This window comes from Dermochelys coriacea, chromosome 20 (assembly GCF_009764565.3).
Source record: "Dermochelys coriacea isolate rDerCor1 chromosome 20, rDerCor1.pri.v4, whole genome shotgun sequence".
Taxonomy (NCBI): Eukaryota; Metazoa; Chordata; order Testudines; family Dermochelyidae; genus Dermochelys; species Dermochelys coriacea.
Window position 1 is genome coordinate 11,692,044 of NC_050087.2, and position 12,513 is coordinate 11,704,556.

At 45.4% G+C, this 12,513-nt stretch overlaps 1 protein-coding gene across 3 annotated transcripts in view; it reads left to right on the forward strand.

Moving 5' to 3' along the window:
• Positions 1-12,513, forward strand: part of AKAP8L (A-kinase anchoring protein 8 like) — a 71,238-nt gene that overhangs the window by 32,746 nt on the left and 25,979 nt on the right. For 2 of the 3 annotated variants that reach the window (XM_043506288.1, XM_038378620.2), the window contains exons 2-3: positions 7,051-7,083; positions 9,347-9,575. In XM_043506288.1, the coding sequence (XP_043362223.1) occupies positions 7,051-7,083; positions 9,347-9,575 (262 nt within the window). The remainder of the gene's footprint in view (positions 1-7,050; positions 7,084-9,346; positions 9,576-12,513) is intronic. The other variant, XM_043506289.1, reaches the window with a different exon arrangement.

Consider the following 12,513-nt stretch of genomic DNA (forward strand, 5'->3'; position numbering starts at 1 on the left):
AGGGCAGAATGCAAGTACTTTGTACCCACCCAGGGACACGAGTACCTATACACCCACCCGGCGCCCAACTCCCTGGAGGTCGAGTCGGTGAACCATAGGGAATGGCAGGGCCAACCAGCCCCTACCCCGAAAAATAAAGATTCACGGAGGCTGGACTCCTTTAGAAGGAAAGTTTATTCGTCCTCGAGCTTCCAGTTATGAGTGGCAAACCACCAGACTCTCCTGGGCCGGTTCAAGTTCAATCTGTGGGGCTCCCTGCCCAAGTTTGAGGACTCCTTCCAGGAGCGCGATAGGAAGGAGTTCAAAGCAGTGGTGGAGGAGGGTACAGCAGATGCCAGAGCAACTCTGCAGGCAGCTTCGGATATGGCAGACACGGTCGTGCGGTCCATGGCCTCCGTGATGTCCATGAGAAGGGCGTCATGGCTCCTGCTCTCTGGGCTGACCAGTGAGGCGCAGACCTCCATGCAGGATATCCTGTTTGCAGAGCAAACAGATAGAAGGCTGCATGGCATGAAAAACTCCCGCACAACCCTCCAGACTCTCTGGGTCTCTATGCTCCGGCTCCTGCTAAATCTAAGTTTAAGGCACAGCAGACTCCCGCTCAGGCTACACACCTGAAATACGAGGCTGCCCTTAAGTTGTGAGACTGCAAGGTCTGTGGTCTGCTCAGGATCTGACCGTACACATAAACATCAAGGAACTCAGGGCGGTGCCTGACATGCGTGACCTTCTACTTGCACCTGAAGGGCAAGGTGGTCAGGGTTCTCACAGACAACACGGCCTTCATGTTCTCTATCAACAGGTAAGGTGGGGCCCGGTTCTCTGCCGCGAAGCCTCCAGGCTGTGGGATCTCTGTATAGCCCACAATGTGCCTAAAGGCCTTCCGTCTACCTGGTGCCCGGAACACGTGGGCGGATTGCTTGAGCAGAGATTTCTCCTCTCCACACAAGTGGTCTCTCCACCCAGAAGTGGCTCACTTGCTCTTCCAAGTGTGAGGAACTCCCCAGGTGGACTTGTTCGTGACTTGGCAGAACCAGCGCTATCCCCAGTTCTGCTCCAGGGGGGACTGTGATGGGGCGCTATCTCCGGTGCCTTCCTCTTGTCCTGGTTAGGCCAGTTTCTCTATGCCTCCCCCCCCATTCCCACTGATCAGCAAGGTCCTGGAAAAGGTAAAGATGGACAAAGCCCGGGTCCTCCTGATTGCCCCAGCATGGCCCAGGCAACATTGGTACAGGACCCTCACGGGTCTGGGGCTTGCTCCGCCGTGGCCATTGCCATTCCACCCAGATCTGCTCTCCCAGGACCAGGGCTGCCTCCTCCACCCCAGCCTAGCAGCTCTCCACCTCACGGTGTGGCTGCTCACTGGTTAGGTAGGAAGGAAAGGACGTGCTCAAAAGGGGTCCAGCGCGTCCTCCTAGAAAGCAGGCAGCCCTCCACACACCGCGCCTACTTGGCAAAGTGGTCCTGGTTCTCCAGATGAGTGGCTGAGTGGGGTGTTTCCCAGATGGCCGCCCTGATCCAGCTTATCCTGGACTACCTTCTCCACCTTAGAGCCCAGGGCCTGGCACCCTCGTCAGTCAAGGTGCACCTGGCGGCCATATTGGCCTTCCATCCACTGGTGCAGGGACACACGGTATTCTCCCATACTATGACTGGCCGGTTCCACAAGGGGTTAGAACATCTGTTCCCATATGCTAGGCCCCCAGTTCCTCTGTGGGATCTGAACCTGGTGCTAACCTGTCTCCCGGGGCCCCCGTTTGAGCTGCTAGCCACATGCGCCTGGTCCCACCTCTCATGGAAGGTGGCCTTCCTGGTCACAATCACATCAGCCAGGCGGCTCTCAGAACTGAGGTCCCTGACCTTCGAGCCCCCATACACGGTGTTTCATAAGGACAAGCTCCAGCTCCACCCACACCCTGCGTTCCTCCCAAAGGTGGTCTCCACCTATCACATTTTTCTGCCAGTCCTCTGCCCCAAGCCCTGCATATCCAGTGAGAAGCGCCGTCTCCACGTGCTCACTGTGCAGTAGGCTCTGGCTTTCTACCTCAAGCAGACCAAGCCATTCAGAAAGTCCTCACAACTGTTCATCGCCTCAGCTGAGCGCATGAGGGGTTGGCCAATCTCCAGTCAGCGGCTTTCTAACTGGATCACCTTCATGCATCCGTACCTGTTATGAGCTGGCGGGTATTTTGGCCCCCCCAATTGTGAAGGCACACTCAACTCAAGCGCAGGTCTCATTGGCTGCCTTCTTGGCCCACGTCCCCATCCATGTGGTGGCCCTACTAATGTCCTGGTCTTCAGTTCACACGTTCACCTCGCACTACGCGATCGTCTCCCAAACCAGGGATGACGCTGGGTTCTGCAGGGCTGTCCTCTGTCCTGAGAACTTGTGAACTCCTACCCGCCTCCAACAGACATAGCTTGGAATCTCCTGTTGTGGAATACACATGAGCAGTCACTCGAAGAAGAAAAGACAGTTACCTTTTTCTTAACAGGTGTTCTTCGAGATGCGTTGCTCATGTCTATTCCACATCCTGCCCTCCTTCTCCTCTGTCTGAGTTGTCTGGCAAGAAGGAACTGAGGGTGGGGAGGAACGTGCAGCTCCTCTTATACCGTGCCCTGGAGGCACCACTCCAGGGGTTGCTGGGGCACTCCCCCCTACAGGTACTGCTAGGGGAAAAACTTCCGGCACTGGTGCATGTGGCGAGCACGCACACCTATTGTGGAATAGGTTGCTGGAGGATTCTCTGCACCTTGAAGTCTTTAAACCACAATTTGAGGACTTCAGTAGCTCAGACATAAGTTAGGGGTTTGTTACAGGAGTTGGTGGGTGAGATTCTTTGGCCTGTGTTGTGCAGGGGGTCAGACTAGATGATCATAATGGTCCCTTCTGACCTTAAAGTCTATGATTCTATGATGAGCAACGCATCTCGAAGAACACCAGTTACAGAAAAGGTAACTCTCTTTTCACCAAGGGCAAGTCATGCCTGACCAACCTGATTGCCTTCTATGATGAGATAACTGGCTCTGTGGATATGGGGAAAGCAGTGGATGTGATATACCTTGACTTTAGCAAAGCTTTTGATACAGTCTCCCACAGTATTCTTGTCCGCAAGTTAAAGTATGGATTTGATGAATGGACTATAAGATTGTTGGGCTCAATAGGTAGTGATCAACGGCTCCATGTCTAGTTGGTAGCTGGTATCAAGGGGAGTGCCCCAGGGGTCAGTTAGGGGCCAGTTTTGTTCAACATAAGAATGGCAATACTGGGTCAAACCAAAGGTCCATGTAGCCCGGTATTCTGTCTTCCGACAGTGGCCAGTGCCAGGTGCCCCAGAGGGAATGAACAGAACAGGTAATAATCAAGTGATACATCCCCTGTCACTCATTTCCCAGCTTCTGGCAAACAGAGCCTAGGGACACTATTCCTGCCCATCCTGGCTAATATCCATTGATGGACCTATTCTCTATGAATTTATCTAGTTCCTTTTTGAACCCTGTTATGGTCTTGGTCTTCACAACATCCTCTGGCAAGGAGTTCTACAGGTTGATTTTGCGTTGTGTGAATAAATACTTCCCTTTATTTGTTTTAAACCTGCTGCCTATTAATTTTTATTTGGTGACCCCTAGTTGTTGTTATGAGAAGTAGCAAACAACACTTCCTTATCTACTTTTTCTACACCATTCATGATTTTATAGATCTCAATCGTATCTCCCCTTAGCCATCTCTTTTCCAAGCTGAAAAGTCCCAGTCTTATTATTCTCTCCTCATACGGAAGCCGTTCCATACCCCAATCATTTTTGTTGCCTAACCCCTGATCATTTTTGTTCCATCCCCTAAACATCTTTATTAATGATCTGGATGATGGGACGGATTGCACCCGCAACAAGTTCTGAGGGTAGGGATAGGGTCCAGAGTGACCTAGACAAATTGGAGGATTGGGCCAAAAGAAATTGATAATGTTTGACAAGGACAAGTGCAGAGTCCTGCACTTAGGACAGAAGAATCCCATACACCGCTACAGGCTGGGGACCAACTGGCTAAGCAGCAGTTCTGCAGAGAAGGACCAGGGGATTACAGTGGATGAGAAGCTGGATATGAGTCAGCAGTGTGCCCTTCTTGCCAAGAAGGCTAACGGCATATTAGGCTGTACTAGTAGGAGCCGTTTTTAGAGTAGCAGCCGTGTTCGTCTATATCCACAAAAAGAAAAGGAGTACTTGTGGCACCTTAGAGACTAACAAATTTATTTGAGCATAAGCTTTTGTGAGCTACAGTTCACTTCAAGTGAGCTATAGCTCACGAAAGCTTATGCTCAAATAAATTCGTTAGTCTCTAAGGTGCCACAAGTGCTCCTTTCCTTTTATTAGTAGGAGCATTGCCAGCAGATTGAGGGAAGTAATTATTCCCCTCTATTCGACACTGGTGAGGCCACATCTGGAGTTTTGCATCCAGTTTTGGGCCCTCCACTACAGAAAGGATATGGACAAATGGGAGAGAATCCAGCGGAGAGCAACGAAAATGATCAGGGGGCTGGGGCACATGACTTACAAGGAGAGGCTGAGGGAACTGGGGTTATTTAGTCTGCAGAAGAGGGGGCGGGGGGGATTTGATTGCAGCCTTCAACTGAAGGGAGGTTCCAAAGAGGATGGAGCTCAACTGTTCTCAGTGGTGGCAGATGACAGAACAAGGAGCGATGGTGTCAAGTTGCAGTGGGGGAGGTCTAGGTTGGATATTAGGAAACACTGTTTTACTAGGAGGGTGGTGAAGCACTGGAATGGGTTACCTAGGGAGGTGGTGGAGCTTTTTAAAGGCCTGGCTTGACAAAGCCCTGGCTGTGATGATTTAGTTGGTGTTGGTCCTGCTTTCAGCAGGGGGTTGGACTAGATGGCCTCCTGGGGTCCCTTCCAACCCTAATCTTCTATGATTCTAAACTCTACACTGGGAGCCCTGGTCATGCAAGTGTGCAGGGCCATTAATTGCCCCCTGCTATCCAGGACTGTCTCTTCCAATGCTAGTCTTCTGTGATTCTATGATTTAAGATACAGGTAGTTCATCAAAAAATTGGGACCAGTCCTGCTCCCTTCTCTGCAACAGACTCTCTTTATAGCAAATCCAGTGTAGTCCTACTCTGGGTCTGGATAGGAATTTGGGAGCCCACATCGGGGGATTCACACCTAACGAATCTTTCTGAACCTGACCCAGCAGGGAGATTTCTGTGCATTAGGGATTTGGCAGTGGGGGTTCAGAAACTTTGGCTAAAATCAAGTGTTGCTGACAGTTTTGGCCATGGCTACCATTGCAGCTAATCCATGTTCTGCCCTGGTATGATGGCACCTATCAGTAAGTGACAAATTTTGTACTGGAGACACGCCCCTAGTGAGGGCACAGGCAATGGAGAGCATATCCCATCCCTAAGACTGTATTACCAGATGCAAAGCAAGTTGCTAGTGAGTGATTTCTTCCCCTCAAGTCTAAGATGATGTTGTGATCTAGGCCTTGGGCAAATAACAGCCTTTGTTCTAAGCTGCATCTTTCTGTAGATCTTGAAAGACAAAACTCTCCAGTTCCCAGTTGGAATGGTATCTGTGCAGTCACAAGTTCTAGAAATTTTAAGATTGAATTAAAATAACATTGTACTGAAACTGATGAGTAAGGACACTACTCTCTAGAGCATGTTTCCTATTTGTTGTTGATATGGTACTTCTAAGGAATTCTGCGCCAAGAAAATAAAAATCCTGCACACTATATTTTAAAATTTTGTAAATTTTATTTGTTAATAAATAAATGTGGAGGCTACAGTATAGCAGTGGTGAGCACAGACCACTGGCTGCACAGAGGTGGGAGATCACCCTGCAGGCCCCCCACCCATTGAACAGGGACTCCGCAGTGAGGCTGTACTTAATCCTAGCACAGCACAAGGCCCGGGCCTGCTGCAGAAACACCCTTGGGCTTTGTACCAGTTGTGGGCAGGCAGGCTCAGCCCAGCAGGGTCCAACTGTGGAGGGCTTAGTGTAGGTGGATCTAGATGTGGGATAAGAGGGTTTTGGGCGGGGCATCCTGGGTGCGGAAAGCTCAGTGGAGGATCTGGATGCACAAGGGAGGTTCCAGATGCAGGGACAATAGGATTCTGCAGGGGATCCAAGTGGAGAAAAATGGGATTCAGCGAGGGGGTCTGGCAGTGGGACTTGCTGGGTTTGGGGTCTGGTTGCAGCTGGCTGGGACTCAGTGGGGGTCCAGTTGCCGGGGGCTTGTCAGGGTGGTCCAGGTGCAGGGTGAGGGGTTTGTCAGGGTAGGGGTTTGATGGGCCTGCTTAATTGGGGAACCCCAGCTGCTGCTGCCGCCGCCGCCAGTGCCAGGATCCCTCCCACATCCGCTTCTTTTCCCCATCCTATCGCTTTCTTCACTGCCTCTTCCCCATCCCATTACCTTCTTCTCCCCACTGTCTCCTGCTCCCATCCCCCTTTCTTCCCCACTGCCTGTTTCCCCACCACCACCAGTGGCCCTCACGATTGTATAGAAAACAGGATGGCTCCCAGCGCTCATAGAAGAGGGGTATGACTGGCACCAGGACCCAGGAGGAGGAGTCAGTTAGCGGGAGGGGCACTCTCCATCAATCAGGCAGCTCTGCACTCGCAAAAATGGGCAGTGGTATGTGACCCCACACGTCTTTTGCGGGGGCAATGCCCCCGTCCTCCCTAAACTACGCTCATGATTTACCTCTCTTCTGGCTTTTCTGGGCGCTGGGTACCACATGCCTGTGCTGCTGGGGAGGGACACATGGCTGTTCTTGCAACTTCCCTTTGCTTCCCCATCCTTATCTGCAGTGAACATGAATTCTGTATGCTCAGTGGCGCAGAATTCCTCCGGAGTAATATAAGTTTGTCAAGCTCTGATCTCTTTTTAGGAGTATCCATTGTGATACAGTCTGGCTTATTTGGGTGCATTTGATGATCAGATCTTAGATAGAATAGATTCTCCTTAATGCCAGCTGTTCTAGCTAGAGCATACCATATAATTTGGGTTTTGACCACCTTTTGGTCTTTTTCTAGGTTATGGCAACTGGAACTCTGGGACAAACAGAGGCAAGTATAGTAAAATCTTAATACGTTATCATGAACAAATGTAATTTAATGTAATCCGTTAGAAAAATGATTATAAAATTGAAGGTTTTCACAGCTCAAATCTGTTCCCCCTGTCTGAATAATATCCTCTCGGGTCACGCAACTTTATTTCGGTCAGTGTTGCAGAGCCCATATAACTGTGACAGTCAAATCTTTACTATTCTGCCTTGTGCATCAACAAAACCAGATATTTCTCTTCCCAGAAGTCAGCACAGTTTGTATCCACTATCTGTTCTCCTTCAGTCTTTCTGTCTGATATCACTTCTCTATGAAATGGCACTGAAGATTAAAGTGCTGTCCTAGCATGCTAGAAGACTGAATTTCTAGTTCTTGTGCCAGAAAGACAAAAAATGGCAGTATGTATGCATTTAGGCCGAAACTTGAAACAGGCCTCCCTTTATAAATACTTGTCTTTTTTCACTGTGCTCAGACTAGAGTGTGATGATGCCCAGCTATGTGGGAGAATCTCACTAATCTGCATGCTTTAATTAGCACAAGGAAGCATCTATCCACTCCATGAAGACTGACTAGCAGAGCAGTATAGTATGTTTTGTTTTTTGTTTTATGTCACTGACATAAAAATGGTAGTTTAAACTGTAGTCAGTGTTGTACAAAGGATTTTTATGACCTTTTCACTATCTTCAGAGCTAACTGGAAAACTTATTTTTGTAAAAACCCCAGACAGAATTCATGATTTTTCCCATTTTTCAATCAACTGGTTATTTTGGCAAAATATACAGTAAGGTGAGCTTGCTAGCAGTGTCATTGTTTTACTACTTGTGTTATAGTATCACTTAGGGTCCCCATCTAAGATCAGGGTCCTGTTATGCTAGGCACTGAACAGGCGTATTGTGATATAATCTGCGTCCTGAAGAATTTACAGTTTAAAGGGGCAAGACAGAGGGAAGATGAGAGAGATTAAGTGTCTTCCCCTAAGACGTTCTAGGTCAGTGGCATATCGGGAATAGAACTGAGATATCCTGACCCTTAGGTAAGTGCTCTGTCCACTACCTCATGCTACCTCCTAAAGCTATTAAATATTCTTAAACTACAAAAGACGTGAGAACAAAGTACATCTGGTGGTACTGTCTGTTTCACTTATGAAATCACAATTTGTTCACAATAGCGTTTTGATTCATAAATGCAGATTAGCAAATCTCTACTTTAATTTTAGTGATACTAAGAATCTCAGAACTGCAGGGTTGGCAGTAGGACGTGCTGATGGTTGAACTGAGCAAACCTAATATGCAAGTTAAAAGGGGAAAACAGCATAGAGCCCTTGATACCATTTTAGTCAATTTTCTGTCCCTATCTGCTTTGTAAGTAGCATGCCATGGGCTGCATTTGAGGAAACTGTTCTCTATCACCCCCTGAGATAACATACAACTGAGAGGGCCATTTCTCTCATTTATGTGTGGACAAGAGAGGGAACAGAAGTGACATGAGTCATATGTGTGCTGGTCAAAGTTAGTGGGAGGCTATTGTCCCATTTTAGAATTGCACAAATTCCTATGTGTCTCTAGAAGAATAGACCCCAAACACGATGTCCTCTAATTCGAACAAATCACTACGATTATAATGTGAACTGACTGCTTAGCTTAGAGGTATGAATTTTATGTTCTGACTTCATGTGGCTATGAAGTCAGAACATAACTGGGTCTGGATACACCATAACTTCATGTCAAACTGACATAGAGACAAGCCCACTTTGAACTAAACTAGGCTTGTCCTAAATATGTTATCTTGTATTTTTTCTTCTCACACAACCTACACTCTTTACACATACCTAAATGTCCATGCCACACTTGCTATTCTTTCTGAGGGTGACTGGCCCATGTTCTCTCTGGAATCTGTTTTTATCAGGCAAATGGATTGCCATGGAAGGCTTTGCATATGCTATGCTGCAGCATGCCCTGTCCATGAGTGAGAGCAAGAATGAAAATTGAGGGTTAAGTATTAGTTGGGGCAGATTGTAGACTGTTACTATATTGCTGGGATTTTCTGTGAAGTTTCCTCCATGTGTGTTTTGACCTTCAAGTCCTGGTGTTGGATACACTAACACACCTTGGCAGGTGTCTTGTAAGGGAAAAATGGGTTAAATGTAAATTAAAATTTCCACATTCTGTGGGGAAGGGGCATTCTTGGGACTTCTGCATCTGAGCTTGGATAGAAATGCTCGCTCAGCTGCTTGACTGAAAATCTCAATGACACTTTCTCATTTCAGGGTACGAGGGATATAGTTATGGATATGGATACGGTCAAGATAACTCTGGCACTTATGGGTATGGTATGGCCACTTCAAACTCTTGGGAAATGCCTAATTCAGACACAGATCCTAACGCTTCCACGGGTGCCGATGCTGTTATAGCAAAAATGAACCAGCGCTTAGATATGGTGTCTCATCTAGAAACGGACACAATGCAAGGAGGACATTATGGCTCAGGTGGAGACAGGTGAGTCTAGAGATCAAGAAAAGATTCAGTATTAGACAGGTTAGTGTCTTTTCCTGAGGAAACCGCTACTCTAATCTTCTGCTGACTATCAGAGTTGCTACCTCTCACTTCTTTCTTATTTTGACCTCATTCTCACTTTGTCTTCAGATTTTGGCTCTCAAGAGGAACAGATGAATTGGCTCAGCTGGATATTCCTTTTTTTGTTTATATTTTTGAAATAAGTCATTTGTATCCCAGTTTAAGTAGTGAAGTCTTGATTGTCTGTCTGGTCACAGGTTTCAGAGTAGGAGCCGTGTTAGTCTGTATTCGCAAAAAGAAAAGGAGGACTTGTGGCACCTTAGAGACTAACAAATTTATTAGAGCATAAGCTTTTGTGAGCTACAGCTCACTTCATCGGATGCATTTGCTAGTCTCTGACATGCCACAAGTCCTCCTTTTCTTTTTGTCTGGTCACAGGTACTTGAATTGTGATGCAATGTTTACAGTAGTAGTAGGATTTGTTTAACTTGGAAAAAAAATTCTCACAGTTTTAAACTGGAGGTGAATAAAGAAGGGATTCCTTAATATTTCTATTTCTGGGAGCCTGCTGATGTATTTCATTTCTATAGCATTGCCACAACATTCGTTTGCCTTTGTCCCTCATTTGATTTTAAGCTTAACTGTTAGTCTAGAAGTGACATTTTTGTTCCAGTTTTGGGTTGCTGACTGGGAATACAGTATAGCTGTCCAGAAAAGATCAAGTGAGGTTTTGGTCTTGGTTTTTAACTCAGAAATATATGCAGTACTAATAAGGACTGTTCACTTCACAAAGATTTTTCTTACGTTAAATTTCAAAATGAGTTTATATTCTTCTACAACACTGCTGTTCATTCTAGATTTATTTAAAATATTAAGTCATCCCAGCAAATCCATTTCTGAGTAGTTTTACGTCTGAGTATTTTGCTTATGTGCAAAATATGATTTGAACAATAGCAGGTTTACATCCATGTAGGGGAGACATCTGTTTTGTAGAGAACTTGAAGTTTGTCTGCTACTGTTTAAATACTAAGTTTACAGAGACATTGTCAAAATAACTTAAACTAAATTCCATATAATGTAAGCAAACCAGAACCTCTTCTCTAGAATGAAAGCATAGCTTGTTAGTAGTAAGAAATGTCATGCAAGAGACTTTTATACATTATTATCCTTTTATTTGGAGTGCATTCTGGTTTGTTTGCAGTCAACTATTGTTGCATCTGTACTTTGTTTTAACCAACCAAGTTTAAAACTCTATATAAACTTTATAAAAAGTTTATCACAAGAACTTGGTGTATGTTTACCAAAAGTATAATTCAATAGTAATTACTAGTAGACATAATGACTTTTGAATATTGTAAAATTGTTACGTTAACTGTTTATGGAATAGAGGAAAAATGTACAGTAGGCTTCACAAAGTTTTAAGGAATTACTCCTCTGAAGTCTTGCATCAAATAGATTTTGGTGGAGTACTCTGTTTAAAAGCACTCATGTAAAGTACATCAGAGTTTTCAAAAAAAATCCATCCTGGGGAAAAATATTTGATAATAGCAGCCTCTTTAATCTAGCAGACAGAGGTAAACAAGTTGAAACTAGACAAATCTTAAACTGAAGTTGAGGTGCAAACTTTCAAAGTGATGGTACTTAATCATTGGAACAATTTACCAAGGGTAAAATGTTTAAATCGAGATTGGATGTTTTTCTAAAAGAGATGCTGTAGGGAAGTTCTTTGGCCTGTTATACTTGAGATCATAGACAATTACAGTGGTATCTTCTAGCCTCATCTATGAATCTGTACCTCTCTTGTAGGGAGTGGAAAGGGCTGTTGCAAGGCAGCAGGTGAATAGTTTAATTTACTAAACTCTTGGGTTCTAATTTTATAAGATGAGAACTTTTGAATTTGATGTTCCAGCCCTTGTCTATTATTCAGACACCACACAATTGGGATCTTCTGCTCCAAGCATCAGGCAAGCTACCATGCATAGTTCTGTCATCCTAGATGATACTTGGCTGGTAACCCAGCCCTGTTAACAGATTCTAGCTCTTGCTGGAGAAAAGTTACCACATATCCAGAGTGAATGTAGTAAACCATTTAAGGGACAAAAGGATGAAATTAGTGGTTTAGAAAATATCGGTTTTTAGCCTTCAGTCTCATTTCCTAAAAAGCAGAATGTGGGGAGGGCTGTTCAGTTGCTGTAGTGAAAGCTTTGGCTTACTGTAAATGGGCACCTGTAGCTTTACCATTCCAAGGGTTTTTTTGGTGATTGCTAGTCTGAATGATTCTTCTCATATCCGTTGATGGAATGGGCTCTTTTTTTGTGGCCTTGGAGTTAGTGTGTCTCCTCCTCAGTCATTGTTCCCTTCCAATTTCCTTGCTTTCATGACCTTGCTATAAGCATAAATATTGGGGTTTGTGCCCCAGTGGTCAGTGCTAGTTTGACACTGTGTTCTTGCTTCCTTGTGTAATGTGTGAACCTGTTTGTTTGTGTTCTGTCTTGTGTATGGATTTCCTTCACCTCAGCTGGTAAAGTAGCATGTTATCACGAAGAATGTGGAGCCACCCCTTAAACTTTGATATATCATCTTTGCTGCAAATTGAGTCTGTCAGCCACTGCATAAGATGTACAGAGGCACTGCTTTAGATATTACAGAACTTAAGTCTAAAACTCCTCTGCAGGTTTTGCATTTGTCTTCTGAAACTGTCCTGGTTAAAAACAGGTTTTGTGGAAACTACAGTGACCAGTAATAACTCTTAAGTCATGTCTACATGGGAAAGTTGACTTGGTAAAAACCCTTCCCAAGCAACACAAGCTAAATTAAGAAAAGGCACACTTATACTAGAATAAATGCCCACGTAAGGAGTTTTTACCAGTATAGCTGTTGGCTTAAATTCACATCATCCATTATACACAGAAACTTTCTT